The sequence below is a fragment of the Emydura macquarii genome, unplaced genomic scaffold, assembly GCF_026122565.2.
Source record: "Emydura macquarii macquarii isolate MOO-44397 ecotype Brisbane River unplaced genomic scaffold, CSIRO-AGI_Emac_v2 contig_3108, whole genome shotgun sequence".
NCBI classification, from domain to species: Eukaryota; Metazoa; Chordata; order Testudines; family Chelidae; genus Emydura; species Emydura macquarii.
This window is the reverse complement of record NW_027133245.1, coordinates 1,608,013-1,627,264: the sequence shown is the minus strand read 5'-3', so window position 1 is coordinate 1,627,264 and position 19,252 is coordinate 1,608,013. Positions and strand designations below refer to the sequence as shown.

The 19,252-nt window shown below is 38.9% G+C and overlaps 1 protein-coding gene across 2 annotated transcripts in view; it reads left to right on the top strand.

Moving 5' to 3' along the window:
* Positions 1-19,252, top strand: part of DLC1 (DLC1 Rho GTPase activating protein) — a 413,813-nt gene that overhangs the window by 370,107 nt on the left and 24,454 nt on the right. For both annotated transcript variants that reach the window (XM_067530650.1, XM_067530651.1), the window contains 2 exons: positions 14,312-14,383; positions 17,807-17,888. In XM_067530650.1, coding sequence (XP_067386751.1) covers positions 14,312-14,383; positions 17,807-17,888 — 154 coding nt within the window. The remainder of the gene's footprint in view (positions 1-14,311; positions 14,384-17,806; positions 17,889-19,252) is intronic.

The following is a 19,252-nucleotide window of genomic DNA, read 5'->3' as shown; positions in this document are numbered from 1 at the left end:
TCTGAATGTAAATCTATCAGCAGCTCAAAGTTTGACTAATTCAGCATCCATCTGGCCGGCAGGCTATTGCTAGTCCATAGCATAGATAATTGGTATTAGTTGCCTCCACTAATTCAACCAGTTTGGTTTGCCAAGTCGTCTTTCAGGTTGCAGCAGATGGTAGTGCTATCCTTTAAGTCACTTGACCTGCATTTCCAATAAAAGGAAAACACGCAATGACAGATTAAAGTACTGAGGAGTGGGCCGGCCGGCTGTTCAGCAGATGGGCTCAGAAGTTATTTCAAGACTTGTCTGAGACGTTGGTTAAGGTTAAGATTCCTATATTCAGATTAGGTTCCGAAATACATTATGTACAAAGAATATGTAGCTATTGTTTTATCAGTGCTCCTGCACTGATAGTTCATGATGATGAGTCAAAACACTTTGAGATCAGCTATATTCAGTTACCTCTAGGACTTCCCAGACATTTATGACATGTAATAAAACAAGTTCTCTTTGCTCATTCTTCACCAATGGAATGTCTGAAAAATGCAGATATGTTGTGATGCTGGTTTATGCGCATAGAGAGTTCTAGTTCTTTTTGAGCTATACCAGCTGTCACTAGAATAATTTTCTAACAAGTAGTTTAAAATATGGAAGGTGATCTTTTTTGTTTTGTTTAGATCATGCATCTCAGTGATACACCCAGCAGTTTTAGAATGTACAGGGAGATATTTGGACAGTACATTGCATTGCAACAGAGAATCAGATCTGAGGCTGGGTATGTTCTGTTCTTAGGCCTGGGGCCTTGCAGCCAGCAGAAGTTGAGTGCTTCTCTTCTGATAAACTGCACTGTAGCTGCCACTGCTGGGCAATGGAATAATACTGGTGCTGACTAGAGAAATCTAAAAGTACTTGCTTGCATACCATGTATACTGACCCTCTTGAAAAAGGAAAAAGTGTGTACCACCAGTGCCTATGCATGCTAACTTGTAATGCTATTAACCTACATATGTAACGTGTTTTAGAAAGCCTTTCCTTGGGCATCAAGGTTGCAGATCGTCTCCATCTGTACTTTTTGAGGTCTGAGTAAGGAGCCTGGGGAAGAGTTATCATGCTTTTATTTTACTCTTCCTTTCAAGTAGATATTTTGCATGCTGTAAATAGTTCCTAGCTTGTGTATTTATACGTTTTGTAAATATTTAAAAGTGGGGTTTGTATGATACAAATTTTTCCTGCCCAAGAATACCATGATGTAGTGAGTTTCTTGGGGAACAATCCTGTTTCCACTGAAGTCAGTTGGAGGTTTGTTACTGACTTCAATGTGAACAGGATGGGGCCCTTGGCCTGTAAAAGGAGATGGAGGAAAAGAGCCCCCGTGCTGAACAGGATGGTCCAGTATTGTAAACAAGAGTTTCTCAGGCTTAACTATCTTTCCTAGCAACAGGAAGAAGGAAATGAGGCTATGTAAAAGGACCCTCACAGGCTTCAGACAATACTAGCCTCACCCTAACATTCACGCTGTATGACCAAAAGACTTACAGAAATAAAAATAACTTCAGATGTTTCCCCTTCCTCCCTGTGCATATTGCAGAAATATAGCCAAATCAAATGATCGGCCATTCACAACAAGTGCTGTTTTGGAACCCAAGAACTGCACTGTGGTAAAATATAACCCTAAATGATAGTAGCACCTTGTTTGAGCATTACAGTGGGTTACAGAATGCTCCTTTCAGCTGTAATTGACAGGCTAAATTTTCCTTTGTTTTTTTTTTAATCCTGACAATTTTTTTAACCTATGTAGCTCTCAAGGACATAGATAAGAAATTTGACAAAATCAATAAGGTACTTCTAGAATTATTTCTTTGACTTGATAAAGTGAAGAAAAGTTTAGTCATAGTTGAGATGAACTACAGAACTTTGTAAACTCTCAATTTGAGAAGCGACAATGAATGTCAAACCAACTAATCCTAGTAACTTTAGCAATTCCAGGCATATTTCTTACTTATCCCTGTGCTTTAACAGGGTAAGGTAGACTGTAAATAATTCTGTGTGGTTCTGGATGTCAAGATTGTCTTGTTTATTTTTTACTCCAAGGCTGATGAATATAGAGGAATGTGAAGGCTGTTGCTTTTCCAACAGAGACTGAATGAATTAGTGGAGTGGGTTATGTTATTTAGGCCAAAGATCTGACCACAACTTTTAACTTGTTCTTTTACCCTCCCGTGAATACCATGTTTCCAATAAAGATGCTTCTGAGTCTGAAATAAGTTGCTATGATATATCTTTAGTCTTTTGCTGTTTGAGGAAAATCATAACTTCTGTTACATCAATGTTGAGGTGCATGAATGGGGCACAGGATTTGAGCTATGAAGTCTTGGTTCTTTTCCTGGTTCTGCCTCCCTTACTAATGTTGACCCACCTTACTCTGCAAATAGGCCCCCTGAAATCAATGGGACTCCTTATGAAATAAGGTAGTGCTTGACATAAGTATAAAAGGTAGTTGAATCAGGTCCTGTATGACCATGAGCCAACTTACTTAAATTCTCTGTCTCAGTTTCTCCATCTTAAAATTGGGGGTAGTGATACACTCCTCTATGAAGCATTTTAACATCTATGGATGAGAAGAGCTGTGCAAGTAGTAAGCATTATTATTTATTATGAAGGATTGTTTCTTTCAAATAGTATCCGAGTTCCAACAGAGGTGTATGTGTTTCTCTTGAGAATGATTGTGGTGGGTGACATGGGATTACGACATTTCATCCAGAAATAAAGACATTCCACACTAGCCCATTTATGGCCAAGGGAGAGATTATCAAAAGCACAAAAGGATTTTAGGTGGACTATTTCCATTGACTTTCTATGAGATTTTTTCACCTAAATAGATTAGATGCTTTTGAAAATCTCCCGCCCAATCCTCTTCTTTGCACACAGTTGAAAATGCATAGAAGAAGTTTGTTGGAGTCTAGAGTGGACATACATCTTCTCCCATAGAGCTAGTCCATGGCAGCTACTGCATCTTCAGGGGCTACAAAACCCCCCCACAAATAGCAGGAATGTACATGTGAGGAAATGGCTAGTGGATCCACAGAGTCACAGATCCACTGGCTCTACCTCACCCCATGCTCCCCATATGCACTAAGAAACAAGGAGCATGCACTGGATGAAGTCCTCTTCTTCAGACTTGATGAAGTCACCCCGCAGCAGATTCGTAATGTCTCCACTGCATTTAAGCCCTTCTGTGGCCCTTATTTGATACAAGGTTTGACCTTTAGTTCAGTAATATTAAGCAAGGTATTTTTCAAGTGGACTTTGTTATTTGGTTCCATTGAAACTCGTTATTATAACTCTATCCATAATAGAAACTTCTCAGACATATTATTTCCAAAATACTTGCTCCAAGAAAAGCCAACTTAGCACTTCTAACATGCCAGGCGACATTATGGAAATTACCTTATCTCAGCCTTGAAGTGGTTTTTTGTGAGCAAGGTTGTCTTCCAGGAACAGCTCCTGAGTTTATCAGCCAAGTCTAAAGGCTTTTATCTCCATAGTAAAAATCTGTACTGTACTTTTATCTTAAACTTGTATAATAGGACCTGGTTTTTAGTCTTCAGATTAAAAAGTGGAGCTCACTCTAACATCTGTTAAAGGAATGGCCTCTTAAAAGAGCAATTTTCATGGGAAGCAATCAAAATAATATATATTTATAATGAAGTTATATTAAATTAATGTCTCTTGAAGGAAGAGACATTTTGGGTGATGGAAGTGGTTGCACCAAACCCTAATTTAAAATATTGATGCTCTAGAGTGTGTATGGTTTGGGGCCCAGACCTTTCAAGGATTCTGGATTTCTCAGTATGCTCCATATTCTGGGCAAATCAGCCTCCCTGTCTTGCAGCACCACTAAGCCAAAGAGTACTGTCCGCATACCTTTTGTTTTAAGGGAGCGGTCATAGCTCGGAGCCAGGAGGCCATAATTTGTAAGATCATTTCTCCCATTGACAGGTGTTTATATTACTGGACCTTTCAAAACTCTGATTATTGAGCGTTTCTGTCAGAAGGGGAATAGAAACCAGGTTCCTAAAATGGCAGAACCAAGTCTCGGCCATATTGCTTTTCCGAATGAATGTGACAAAAATGTGTGCTTGGCTGTCCTATCACTAAGCATTGCTCTAACCGCTAGACCACAATCTTCTCCTAGATTCAGAAATGGAACCCAGGAATCCTGATACCCAGGGATCCACTGTCTCACAAATAGTTGTTTAAGCCATCGGCAAAGTATGTGGTATATCCCCTTCTAGGGACTAGTCCCCATTGAGAATAACAGTGTAACCAAAATGGAAGAGGTATGTGCTGTAGATCTGAAGGTCTTGGCCTCAAATCCTGCTGATCATCTATGTGGGGGTAAAAGTAGCATGTGACTCTGTAGTTAAAGATTGTGTTGTAAGGCATGAGTAGTGTTATTTATTTATATTGTGGTGGCACCTACTGGCCCAGTTTGGGGTTCAGGGCCCTACTGTGCTAATGGCTATACACTCATAGATAGTCCCTTCCCTATATTGGCAAGGGTGAAGAACAGGTGTAGTGAGACCTGACTAGCTAGAGATCAAACACTTCTCTTCTTACTCACAATTGAGATCAGCGGGGGTGGCTCCTTTCTGTGGTCTCTAGCTTTGAAGTCTTGAACCCCGATGCAGGCATTCTCAGTGGAGGCTCCGTGGCCCTGGGATTCGCTCACTCTTGCTTTCCCCCAGAGCCTGAGTTTGCTTGCTGACCTTTGGCTTGCGGAACAAGTTCTTGATTTGGTCTTGGCTTAGACCATGCAGGTTTATGGATCTTGTAGGTTGGGGTGTTTGTAGGGGGAAGGCTGTTATTGCTGCCTTTTAGGGCAGTATGGCTTGATGTTAGTCTTTCAGTGTATGTCCGAATATCATAGTAAGCAGGCAATTTTGTGGAAATGGAGAAGAGTTCTTTGAGAAGGATTGGCTGTTTCTCTCTCTGGAACCTGTCAGCATGACTCCCTTGGCAAACCACAAGAGGTGACTGTATGCTTTTCCTCCCCAATAATACTTGCCTGGCATTACCCTACACTATCACTTGACCAATAGTCAGGCCAGATTACAATTGGAGTGTCCAGATTTTTCTCAGTACCGTTTCTCACATGGGTGGTCGTTGGAATGGCTTGTTTACCCTCAGCTTAAGCCCTTCTTTAATATCTCAAGGACAAGAGAACCTCTTTAGTACAGAGATACAATAGGTCATTGTAAAGAAAACATAAAAGTTATAACACTGGGTCCATTCTAAACAAACTTGTTGCATGAGCCTGTTTTTAACACCATTAGGGTATACATCAGATTACACTTTATTTTATTTGCTTTCATGGCCTCTTTGTATGGAGGGAGGGATGTATACTGTGAATGTGTCCAGCATGAAATAAACATGTATGAATCACTGATGTTCCTGACTTACAATTATGTGCTTTATGGTGAGTTGTGCTGTTTGTTGACAGTGCCTTAAGGAGGATAAAATGGGCTTTTCTGAATTCTTCACTGTGGATAAATCTGTTTGTGTTGAGTTAAGGATTAGGCAGAGGAGACATATTCATGCTTGCAGGCTTGGTGCATAATCTTCATAAAGAGAAACAATATGTACAGGTGAGTGGTCTATATCCTTCAGTGATTAGTGCCAAAATACCAATAGTGATATTATTCCTCCCTCTTCCCAACCTGTAAACGGTAAACCAACTACAAATCAGTTTGCTTTTGGCAAATTTGTCAATGGGGCAATCACTTTACTTTCAATGCCAGGTTTGTTATTTTTTTCCAGGTTTGGGGAGATAGCATAGACTACTAAGAACTTGATTGTCTCCAGTCATGGGCAGAATATGGGGGGAAGGAGATGGAAATAGAGCACAAGGGGACTTCTTACCTCTATCCCCTTGTACTTCTGAAAACAAGGATTGCTTCTGGCGCTAGCTTCCCTGGCAAGGGCATGGCCATGATGCCTCTGCTCTGCACCCACAGTGGCACACTGCGCCCTATGAAAGGATGGTGCAGTGACTGTGCTCCCTCTATTCTCCTGGAATCCAGGAGTCTCTCTGAATACAGCAGTTCCTGTTGCACTAATGAACCTCTGCAATGCTCCATAAAGTGGGCTATGGCTTAAAAGGCACAGTAAAGCTCAAAGCAAGCCTGGCATAAATTCAGATTTTAAAGGAAACCTTTTGTGGGATAGAAGGATAGGTCAGTATTCTGAAGTTAACATCTTTGTTCCAAGTAATGTCATTCAAGAAGTGCACAGCGTTATCAGGTTTTAGATAATCATGAATCCATTCTGATCCAAAGCCCTTTGAAGTGTGTGGAAAGACTCCCACTGACTTTAGTGGGCTTTGGATCAGGTCCTAAATGAAACAAACATTTTAAATCATAATCAGTTTTCTTTTGTTTGCTAATCCATGTCTTTAAAAAAAAAAAAAAAAAAAAAAAGACAGAGAAACTGGCCTGAAAAACTTTTGAAATAATTTTATATACCAAGAACTATGGAAAAGAGAATTTTGAGCATGTCAGTCAGATTTCAGTGCATGAGGTCAATATTATATTATATGTATTGCTTGCTATGATCGATATGCAATAAAAGCTATTATATGATTTATCTTGGTATAATTTATGGGAAAAATTAAATGGAGGTAATAAACGGAGATGAGTTTATGAACTTGGGAATTAATGTTAAAATTTGTCTGTCATCATTATGCAAGTAAATAAAGCACCAGTTATAAAAATGACCTGCTCATTCTGAGTCTGAAAAGTACTGGCATCTTTATAAAAAGTTCTGTTAAAAATTGTACTCAGGCTTTTAGAGAAAACATCAAGATGTGATCCCTAAAGAGGATCCTAAAAATCTGGTTCCTTTAATTCTACTTTTTTAACCTTCTATTACTGTGATGAATTCCACATATTTTCTGTTGCTTCTCCAAATGTGGCGTGGTTTGTACATAACATCAACAACACAGTTAGCGACTTGCTACAGGGTTCCAAATATCTCCATAACTTGAAAATCCCCTCCAGTGCTTGACACAAAGCCAGTCAATAATGCAAGCAAAGTGTTTTTCAGTTGTCATCAACTCATCAAGAAATATTTGAGTAATTTTTTTTTTCTCCCTCCTCCTTCTAGGGCTTTTATTATTAGAAAGCAGCATGTTTGTTCAAAAACCCCAGGCATTGCTAATCTGGGGAAGGGAAAAAAGGCGGTGCCACACATCTTCCCTTTCAAAGATATTACACATTTTTTTTTGAAAAGTGTTTGGCAAGAAATATAGGGAAAAATGAAAGAAATCTGTACTAGACTGTATTACATCTACTACATCTTTATTTGTTTGACTTGACTATCGAAGTATGCATGGAAATTGACACACACCCCAGTTGAATGTAGATCAAAATAGACTGAAGCACAGTGAAATTCGAAGGCGTATTCAAATAGTAATTTTGCAAAATTTTATAAGTGTTTTGGAAGATGCAGAAGAGGGAAGAAGTGTCAGGAAAGGCTGTCCTTTAGCTTTTCTTCAAACCCTGCAAATTGAACACAAGGGCCAAATTCATCCAATGTCAATGGAGTTAATGTCAGTGGAGTTTGGGGTGAATTTGGCCAATTATGTTTAAAAAATTATCGGTAGTGCACATATGCAATGGAAGGCACACTCAGTGCAATTAAGTATAACTAATGTCCTATCACTGTTACAATAGGAGTGGATTAACATTATTAAAGTCAACCTTTGAGGAAGAACCTTTGTCAGAATTTTCAGAAGTATTTGTTTTTTGTTTGAATGTTCACTGAAATTTTTAACAAATGTTAACATTTATATTAAGATCATTATAAACGTTATAAAGTACTGATTTTCATTATGTACATTTTGGTTTTATTTTGTCTAAACTGTTGACACTTGCCAAAAAACAATGTTGCTTTCTTGGAGGTGTGCAGCTAATAATAATTCCTCTGCTGCATTCATACTAAGGAGTAGTAGTTTTGATAACTTTATCTGAGGTTATGAAAGAGAATTTGTGGGGGTGGTGATCTTGGCCTGAAAGGTAACTTTAGAATGGAAACCATCTGTAGTGTTAGAATGGTCTGATCAAACCTGATGTTGGATCCATGATGTAACTTCATAATATTTGGCAGGAATGTAATTCAAATACACACATTTACTTCCCAAATTGCACTGGAGTTGTGTTGCATCCTAAGAGGGACAGGCATTAACATGGGACAACTGCCAGGGTATGAGCCACTGCATATGCTCTGCAAGGTAATAATTCAGAACTTCTTGAATAGATCAAAACTCTGATTTGGTATTGACCAGACTTTCCAAAACTGTCAAAAATTAAGATGCTGACCATTTTAATGGGAGAACTGGAGGGAGAAGAATCCTTTTGTGCTGCATCCAGGCAATATAAATCCAGTATCTTAGAGAATTCTGTGTATTAAAGTAATTGTGATATCAGTTCTAGTACCTGACATCACTAGCAGTCATGGGAGAATCAGTTTTGGTTAATGTACATCATCATTGCATAGGTCTTTTGTGGTAGCTAGTCCATGCATGTTGTTTTGTTTCCTATTTTACAAAACTATTTTTTGAGCTGGAAAGTGAGTCTAAATTAGACTGTTTGCTTGCGGATTAAGGAAAAAGTAAAAGCATTCTTTCCCCCCACAGCTGTCCCAAGTATCCAAGTACTAGGGGCGTTCTAAACTCTGATCTTCAGTAATGAAGCCAAGCTTTTGGTGAGATCTGCTGTTGTTGAACAGCAATCATTCTGTTCATCTTCATAGCAGCTCTGTAAAACCAGCCACCTTGATGCAGCCAAAAGGAGTGACAAGCAGAACGTCACTGATGTTTAGAGGCGCCAATACGACCATAAGAGTGTCTGAGTTCAAGCAAGGGGAAACCATCTGCTTGGCATGATTGCTTACATTTTCTTTGGTGCTTAAAGGGAGCTGATTCATGTCTTTCTGCAGGTGTATGAGGTTTGCACCTTCTTGCGCAGGGCTGCAAAAGTACCAGTGTGTAAACTTTTGCCAGAAGTTCACAGATTCATGGGAATTAAAAAAGCTTGCAAACCATTTGGGAGTTTTGAATAGATCAAAATACTTTCTCTTTCCTGGGTTAACAGTTGAGAGTTTTCTTTTAAAAAGAAATTAACTTCTGCATCAGGATATACAGTTTTGATTTTTATAACCTGGTACCAACAAAGCAAAGTCTGTAGACCTCTTGAGCTTTCCATTTTGAAGTTACAGTGTCAAACGATATGAGAATTAAGGGATTTTGCCCTGATGCTTTTGCGTTGTAAAACGTTAGTGTTGCAAACTCTCATCTTCAGGAATCAAGACATTGCAAAGTTAAATACAATCAAGGGAGGGTTAGGAATTACTGTTTTTTACTTACTGTTTTGGAGGAGGATTGGGTCATCTTAATACCCCAGGAAATGTGTAAATGTGGCCTAATGATTCCCAGCCCCACACAAAAGGAACTCCTAACCTTCATTTAAACGTATAGGTCTGCTTCTTGAGACTGACTAACAAATAAAGCTGTTTCCAATAAAAATTTCCTGTTTCCTCCTTAACACATTTGCCTGCCGTTTGCTTATACAAAGCCCAAGAATAAAGACTTCATTGTGTTTCCTTTGTAATTTTAGTTTCCAAAATAATTTCTTGTATATTGGGAAATTAAAAAAATGTTTTTCACATCAAACCTTCCCATTGCTTGAAGAGAAGTAGCACAGAGCAGATGTCTGAAAAGCCACATGTAAGTTCACATATTTCTTGCCATGTGAAAATACTGAAATGTAGTCTAAAATATTGGTTTTAATTGACATGGGCATTTGAATAAATTACTAGTGGTAAACTTTTTGCTTGAAAAAGGAAATGACACATCCGTGCAACACTGGCAGTGCAGGAGCTCCACTTGTCTGTCAGATTGTAAACCAAATTCCAACCTGCATTTGTACACGTTTAATAATCACATGAAGAATTGTAGTTAAAGGACAGTTAGAGCAGATTGTAAATTAAGTTACAATCTGTGGCAAGTAAACGAAGGCTTCTGTACACAAATGTCATTAAAGCAGTTTGGCAGATGGTTTCAAATCATTTGTGTAAATTCCCTCCCTGCCCATGTCCAACTGATGCCCCTTTTCTAATTAAGGTAGCCTTCATCAACGATATGCTCAAAATCGATTTATATCAGGGCTATGGCCTGTAACTTGGATTTTCTGGGCTCAGGTGAAGATGTAGAAGCAGGGCCCAGGTATCCCACTGCCTTCAGCAGCTGCATCCAGGCAGTGGCTGACATCAGCAGCATTCCAGTGGTTGTTCTCGTCTGGTACTTCCTTTCCTTTTGTGTCTGTGCCCCAGCACTCAGACAGGCACTGATGCCGCCGTTCACACTTACCATGACAAGCACTCATATGTACTCACCTTTCACCTCCACGTGCGTAGGAGTCCAGGGAAGCTGGGGACCCCTGAAGCCCAAGGATTGATGGTTCTGAATAATGGTTTTGTCCTCCAGCCCAAAACAAAATACCCTGACTGTACCACCCAGATTTTAACTAAAATCTTTTATTTTTCCATACAGATCCCACTTCCTTTTTGGCAGGGATGGCTTTTATTTATGTATTATTTAATTAAGATAATTAAGTTATCATTCTGTATGACTGCACCCTTTGCAGTGCAGGGAAACTGATCTGTTATCAGCTGGTCAGCAGTTTAATAAGATGTCTATTCAGCACAGACTAGGCTGGATTCCCATGCTGTGCAGTACCACTGTAAAGCTGGGCATTTAAATATCTTTGAATAGACGTTCATGTGCTATATTGCTTGCCATCCTCTAGCTGCTAGAACCTAGCTATGCTGAGGTGGGGGCAGATGCCTCCTAAGCCACCTTTCTAGTCCTCTGAGCCTGAGCCAATTGTAATGAAAGAGTCCCAGGCGTTATTTAGAGCACTCTAAGGGCAGATCTAAGTTACGGCTGCTGGAGCTATCCTATAGGCACTGCTCTGTCAGCCAAGGATCTGCTGGAATGCTATGCACTCAGCTTCACTGCCTGCATGCTCCTCCCTGACCTGCTGTCTGCAGTACAGTAGGAGCAGGTGGCATAGAGCCAGCTACTCCACTATCTCAGTGGTTAACCCTAGTTGCCTCTTCAGGGCAGCTTTCCAGCTGATTTGCAGTGCAAAACAGTTGGAGCCAAGGACCTGGTCCATAGGTATCCCGGAATGCTTTGAGATAGATTTGGTATAACGCAGTGTCTGTGGGTTAAATGAATACTGCCATTAAATATCTCTCATCCAGCATCAATTATTGTAACCTGTTTGATTTGGAAGCATGTTGATGCTTTATAACAGCTCTGTTGCTGTTGTAGGAAAACCAAGAATAACGAGGGACCAAACTTTGAAAGGTATTGTGTTTTGCTGTCCTCGGTGCTGCAACACCTACCTGATTTAGGAGTCTAAATTTCACTTTCAAGAATGATTTAGGCACTTAGGAGCCAAAATTCCATTGACAGGAATTGACAGAATAGGATTTAGCCTAATTACCTTTTGAAAATGAGATTCAGGCTCCTAGGTTAGTTAGATGTTGCAACACTGAGCTCTGCAGTGCCTAAATATCTTTAAAAATCTGGGTCCTCGGACTTATCTGCCATTGAGGCTTTTGAAAATCCCAGTAGGTGCCTATTTACATCTGTGTGCACCTAAATACTTTTAAAATTCTGTCCGAATCTATAGTTTTTAGTCAGGCAAAACTCCTATTGAATTCAATGAATACTGCAGGATCTAACCTGTAAAATATTGTGTTGAGAAATATTGCAACCACTGGGTTTTTGAAGTATTTTCAGGAGTTTATTGCAGGTTATTAATTTAATATTTCATTTCATCTGAACTCTTTTTCTCTGAGGTCATTAATATTTTATTGTCGCCTGTATTTTCATGCCCTTAGCAAGACCAGAGTCCTTGAAATAACTTTGTGTGGAATTTCTGTCAACATCCTTTCATGTAGCCCTAGGGTCTGCCTAAATTACAATCCAGCACTGAGTAAAACCCCAAGTTTGTTATGCTTTACAATTGGAAATGAAGTATTTTTTCTTACTGAAAAGTTTGGTGGATGTGGCTGTATGTGCTTGTTCTCAGATGTTCTCATATGGTCCCCTAATGCGAAGGTGAAGCAAACACAAGTTGCACAAATGCTTGCCTGTCTTTACGTTAGTGAGCGGAGATTTCTTACTATTTATTAATCTTGAATATTGTACTTTTGCTCTCCTTAGCATCTTGATTTGGATGTGCATCTTAGCCGGATAGCAGTGTGCTGTGTTCAGTAAAACAGAAAGCTCACTCTTTTTAATCCTGCAAAATATCTGAAGCTTTTAGAGTAAGTGGAAATAATTGTCATTTTGGAGACCCAAAAAGAGGTCACCATTTCTTTTGACTTGGTGTGTGTGCATCTTTAGGAATATTTTATGATGTTTGCCAAAATCATACTAGGATTTTAAGTATGTTAAATCAGGCATTGTTTTAAATCCACCGCTACCAGACCTATATGCTATAACTTGTACTCCGAAGCAACAGTGTTAAACTCCAGGCATGTACTCATAGCAATGGTATCTTAGTAGGTGGCAAAATTGTCTAGTCATTTGTGTCTAATTAAGCCTTTTTGTTCTGGCCCATCAAGAAGTCTGAATGTAGTCAAGGCCGGATAAACATTAAGAATTTCTGATTGCTCACCACCTGTTTGATCAAGTAAAATGTTAACGAGCCAAATACGTTACATGCATTAGAATAGCTTTGGGACAGAACAGGACTGAGCAGTAACAGAGAATCCATCTATTATTTTCTCTTCCCCCTCCCACCCCCAATAAGTTTCAAATTCTTATTTCTATATTAGCTACTGTCAAAAGCTAAAGCAAAGACAGTGCTTCTCAGTACCCTATTTGGTTGGCAGTGCTTATATGCAAGACTTAAAAAGGCAAGTGATCTCGGCACCTTATCTGCAACATCAAAGCAATTGACTTTGATTTTTTTTTCCCACTTGCCCAATTTAATCAATTTGAGGTTAATCTCTTTTAGAAAAAGGGATCATAAACTTTGAAGCCTCTGATAAGAGAAAGTGCTACAGTAAATCACCACTGTTGGCTGAATTTTTAAGTTTGACTTTCTGGTTAACCAAATTTGGTAAACATTCATGCTTTTTGGTTCTTTTGTTAACAAGCTGCAACAGTTTGCTATGGAATGTTTGAATTATCAATATTGTCCTTTTAGTTCTCATTCTGGTCCATTACCTCCTAGATATGATCAATCCTTAGCAAGATACTAAAATGTTTCCCTATTTATCCTTTTCCTGAGTGTTTAGAAGAGCAAAACGAGATTCAGGTTATCCTATCAATTGAAAGAGAGCTCTTCTAGATCCACACAGTTTTGATTTATCCATAAATGCTCTTCTAGAGCTGAATTTAACATCCATTACATTCTTCTGGCTTGTGACCTAATGAGACTTCAACTTCTGTGTTTCTTGTGGGATAAAGAGCCCAAATTAATTAGATATATTGGCATGCTTGACAAAAAAACCCCACATAATCAGTATATACATTTCCTTTCTCCCAACGTCATATGCATATTTGTGAATTATTTCATTTTGCAAAGTACTGTTGTTTTTGGATGGAGGGCAAGAAAAAGTTAGTTGAAGAGAATAATTCGGTTACAAACCAAGAAACTCATAAATGGCTTGGATACCTCCAGTGCTACTCAGTTTTAACTGGGTAGTAAATATAAGCTTGAGTGAGCTGTAACACAATGTGTCAGTTGTTCTTAGGCTTTTGGTCTATCAGTACTATCTACGTGATGTTAAAGCACAGGGTATTATAAGCTTTATTAGGTATTTCTGACCAGAGAGAGAATAGCTGTGCCAAGAGATTACACGACTTATTGAGTTAATGCTGTTCACGTTGATTGCAGCACTCATTTCTCTGGTTTTAATAAAACCTGTACAGAATAGTCCATAATAACACCAGAATTCATCTGTTTGTTTATTTGAATATAAGTGTTGAGCATCTTGTAAATATGGGATGAGTGCTAATGTGGTTCCAATATCGAAGATGTTGTTGGTCACAAAAGGCCACAAAAAAAAAAGCAAATCAAACATGAAACAACAAAGCCTGGAGAATAATAAGCTATATTTCAGCTAGGATTTTGCTGAATATTTACACGCTTCTTTTGTAACCATAGCAAAGGAAGTGGTACAAAAGAACTTTTTGCTTTGCAAATGACTAACCAGCGGGTGTTTTGCTTCTCTTCTCTTCCAGAAATTGAGGCCAAGGAAGCGTGTGATTGGTTGCGAGCAGCAGGGTTCCCACAATATGCTCAGCTTTATGAAGGTAAGTAGCGGAGTTGATGAAGTTGATTTTTCTATGTCATCAATTTACCAGAGCTTTATTATTTAGACAGGATAATCAATTCCTAAATGCAGTGTCAACTATGGAACTAGGGTGGGTTCTGAAGAATTGAAGTGCCATCAATGCTCATACTATGCTCGTATCTACCATCCACCACATAAAAACACACAGGTTGGTGAGTTTATACCAAAGCCTACCAAGATACTCAGATACGATGACAATTTTAAATGTTCATTTAATATATTTATAGTTTAATGCAGGGATTCCCAAACTTTTTCTGAGGCACATTATAATGACATTCATGGACACCTCTCCTTCCCATTTGTTATCCCATAATATCCCTGTGGCAACTATAGCAATCGATTACATGACAATATTAGGAAAATTTTTAATGTATTTTTGGCTCTCTGATGCTATTTTAGCAGCTGCAAATAAGAACGGGTAGTCAACACTCTATAACCAGCAAGTGCTATTGACTATAGTTTCGCAACCTTTGGTCTAGAGGACTGAGAACAAGACTGGGATCCAAGAATACTTGACCTATTGTCCCAGCTCTGTGGGTGGGTGGGTAAGAATTGGGGAAACTGAGGCAAATAATTTACCTAGTTCGTATAGTTCTGTGAGGATTAGTTAATGGGCCAAATTAAACAAAACTCAATACGGAGAAGTATTATACTTCTTGTGTTCTAGAAGGGATTCACCTCCAGGCAGGAGATCTCTCCACCACCGTCCTTCATAGGAGGACAGCTTTAGGAGCCCAGTCCCTCACTGCAGTATCTTCCGCTGCATCTGTGCCCAATCTTTCAGGCACGCAGTGCCCATTGAATCTTTTCAACAATGGATCCACAAGTCCAGTCCCATTTCTTACCAGCAGCTGTAGCCGGAGAAGAACCTCCAGTGGAGGTACTGCCAGGAAATAGAGAGGGAACCGGGAACCCTGTGTATGTATGCACCTGGGTGCCTCATGGATAGCCCTTGCTTCCTGTGTATTCTTTGGCATGAGTTGGTTTTTGGGGATAGGTAGGGCTCATTCTGCAGGGATGAGAGATAGCATACACACACAGGATAATTTGAAGATAACTCTCTGAGGAGATTTTTCAATCCCCAAGGCTCTCAAATGCCGGTATATCTGAGGGAGGGATTACTCACTTTCTCAAATCCTTTTCTCAAGCAAAGCTCTGTTGACATCATTGGCAGTTTTGTCTGATAAGCACTTCGGGATATGGCTTTTTTAAGCTATGTCTGATATTTACTACAATACAGATGTCCCTTTTTTTGTTTTTAAAAATTATTTGCATCATAGCGAAGTTATAAAGCACTGTCATAGTTACCTCTTCTTATTCATAAAAACAAAACCCCAGTTGCTAGTTTTAACACTGTATATAGGCGATCCATTATTTACAGTGAATAATTGTTGGAAATTGCAGCCAATGCTAACCAGGCCCTCCTGAAAAATGCTCCATTTGAGCTTTAATTAGCAGCTGCATTGGCAATGTGAGAAGATAATAGCACTTACAAAGACAGCAGTTGGCAATTGTTTTGTTCTCCTGTTTAGAAATGAAATTTCCTTTTATTATGTTTTCTCTCTTTTGGTGTTGACGTGGTGCCAAGAAAGTACTTTTTGGAGATGTGAGCTTGGGGACCCTAGATCTAATCATTGTCAAAATCCAGTAGACAGGGAATTACATTTGGAAAAAAGGTAGACTCTTAGGCAGCGTAGTGCTTTTGAAGGTCATTTTGATCATGCTTTACTGATATGCAGAATCTCTAGGAAATTGTTTGCACCCAAAACATTCCTTGCTTGTGATTTTCAGGGTCTGTTTGCAGTTGTTGTCTCTGCAGATGCCAGGCTTTTATGAGGTTTCTAGTTTTAGGACCAAATCCTGCTTGATTTCAATAGAACCACCCAAATAAGAGCAGGACTTCGCCTATTCTGTTAAAAAAAATATAGCTATCCCTATTTAAAAGCAATATACTATTGTTCTTTTAAATTCATTCTGCCAGAAAAAAAGCAGACCTAACAAAGATACTAATTCTATCTACATCACACTTCTGCTAGTCATCTCATTAGGCTTTCAAATTAGCTTTGATACACACCTTCACAATGGGGAGGCAGAGCTAGCTTGTTATTGGTGAAAGTCCCAGCAAAATTTGCTAACATTTTGTACATTCATTTTGGCCTTGCACTCGTAGAATGTGGCTGAAGCTATTGGGTATAATGTAACAGTTTTATGGGAAAACCTTTACGTTATGCCCCCAATTTAGTACCCATTAAAACCACTAATTTAAATGGACCAGGGCTCAGGCCCTGGATTTTGCCAAAATTAGGAATATTCTGCAGTTTTTGCAGAAAAGCCAAAATTTCTTAACAATTTTCAGAAAATGGTATTGTCTTTTTTTTCCTGAAGGAAATGTAGACCGAATAATTAATGAGATCGGTTATTTGTTGGTCTAATGAAAGGTAACATTGGCTAAATTGTCTCCTGTTATTTTAGCAATTTTCCCTTGGCCCTGTTGATTTTAGCACCTGAACTCACTCTTCCTGATCTTTGGAGATTAGATCTTTATCGCAAATTGCTTTTCCTTATTATGCAAAAACGGTGTGGCCAGAAAAGCTTTAGAGCCTATTCCCATATTGCTTGAACACGCAGACTGCCAGTGGCTTCAGTCGAAGTTTTGGCTGTGCAAGGAATCCAGGATCAGGATTATGTGACATTCAGGGATCTGTGGAGGACAGTAAATAATATTTATCTGGTTGCTGTTTCAGAGTTGTGGTAAATTTCCAGCACACTGCCAACATTGTTTCCTCCTCCTTGGTCTCCCAAAGTGTTTATCTAAACAATCTTTTATGGAATGGAGACAGCATAGGACTCTTAGCAGTTTGGCTTTTTTAATTTCAGTTCATATCTCCTTAATGTTGTTGTTACAGTGACAAACTATTACATTGCTTGATTAACAGCCGGAGAGATTTTGTTTTTCATTGTTTTCCAGAGATTTTGGTTTTGCTGACCTTTTGCTTTAATGTGAGATATGCAAGCTCCATCAAAGTACTAATATTTGTTTTAAATTAGGCGAGCTTGAATCAATTTCAGCTTCTGACGACAGGCAGATGGCTGCATTCAGCTTGTTGCTCCCTCTGTCTCTCCTTGTTTCTTCTTTGCTTTGTTCAGTATTTTTTCCATGACGCATGTGAACTTTATCAGTTATCAGAGCTCCACGCAAAAGTTTCTACATGAGAAGTAAATATCTTTCTGGCATTTGAGATGGTAAGATGTGCAATTTATCTTGGAGGAGCCTGCTGCCTGCATCTTAGTGAGCTGACTGTGAGACAGCTGGCTGCTTTGAAATGAGTTACCTTTGGGAATAAGAGTCTTTTTGATTGCCCATCTGTCTTGTTTCCTTCAGATCTCCTATTTCCCATTGACATCGCTTTAGTCAAGCGAGAGCATGACTTTCTGGACAGAGATGCCATTGAGGCCTTATGCAGGTAAGTGAAAAAATATATTGTTTTGAAGGAAAGCACTTTATGTGGGATAAGAATAACCTCAACTGAATCATTTATTAATTAATCATTTCATGGAAGACTTTTATCTTATCCAGTAGCCATGGCCATATATATTAATTAAAGAAGTCATATAAATATGTTTGGGTTTAAAAAAAACAGTGCTAAAAAGCTTCTAGTGGCCATCTTTATGACAAACATTTCACAGCCTTTTTCATTCCTTGTTTGATTTTACTACCTGTTCTTGAATTATTAAAGCTACAGCAGAATCAGAACTATGCTGGCTGCACCTGTATTTAGACAGGGTTGTTGCTAACATGGCTGTATCATGGTCTCCATCACAAATGGGAACAGGGATGATTTTCTGAGAAGTGAGCTAGCCAAGCCATGCTACTGCTATCTCACAGCCAGATTGTTAATCCCTTACTCACATTGGTGAGCAGTTGCTTACACAAATAGTCTAGTTGACTTTAGTAGAACAACTCATGCAAGTAACTGATCACCAGTGTGAGTAAGACTTTAACAATCCTGCCTTAAATATTCTAGACTACAAAGCTACCACCCTGTTACAACATCATGTTCTGACATAGTTAAAGTACAATTCCATCCTCCAATGTAAGATTCCACTTTCTTGCATTGTGGTAGTGCCATATCACCCATCTTTCGTATTTGCCTCTAGATAGAAATAAGTAGGTCTGGTAATGTTTTCCACTCCTGCCTTTCACTACTGCAGCTTTCCAATGTGCTAGTCAAGTGAATACTATCGGGCAATACATGCATATGTCATCAGCCTCTAGGAAGGTAAAACCCAAGTTCTGAAGAGAAGTTTGTAACTTCAGTGCAATTCTATCCCGTCCTTCCAAGGGGGAGAGAAAGCCAGTAGCGAGAATATAAAGTACTTCATCAATATCTAAAATGATTTAAGCTGAGGCACAGTAAGGAAAAATAAGCTCACTTCACATTCGTTGGGAATAAAAAATGTCATGTAAATGAAAAGATCACACACAAGATGCAATATACTGCATTTCATACCTGAACATTGAAGTGTGTTTCATCAGCTAGCTCATTTATATGCTCTGTAACCTGTAAGGCCATTTAACAGAAAGTACAGTGATGTATTTTTTAAAAAAATTGGGTTCCCAGAAATGTAGTCTTTCCTTGCCAGGAAAAAAAAAATGTAGCCAAGCCACCGTATTTTTGGATTCAACGGTCTTCTGCTTAAGTATTATCTTAACCTGGATTTTTTTTATTTATATCTGAGAAAAGTGGCTGAGTGTCACTTACTGAATGAAAATAAGACACTTTCCTGCATTAAGCTATGACATTCACTGTTATTGCGATCCATAAAG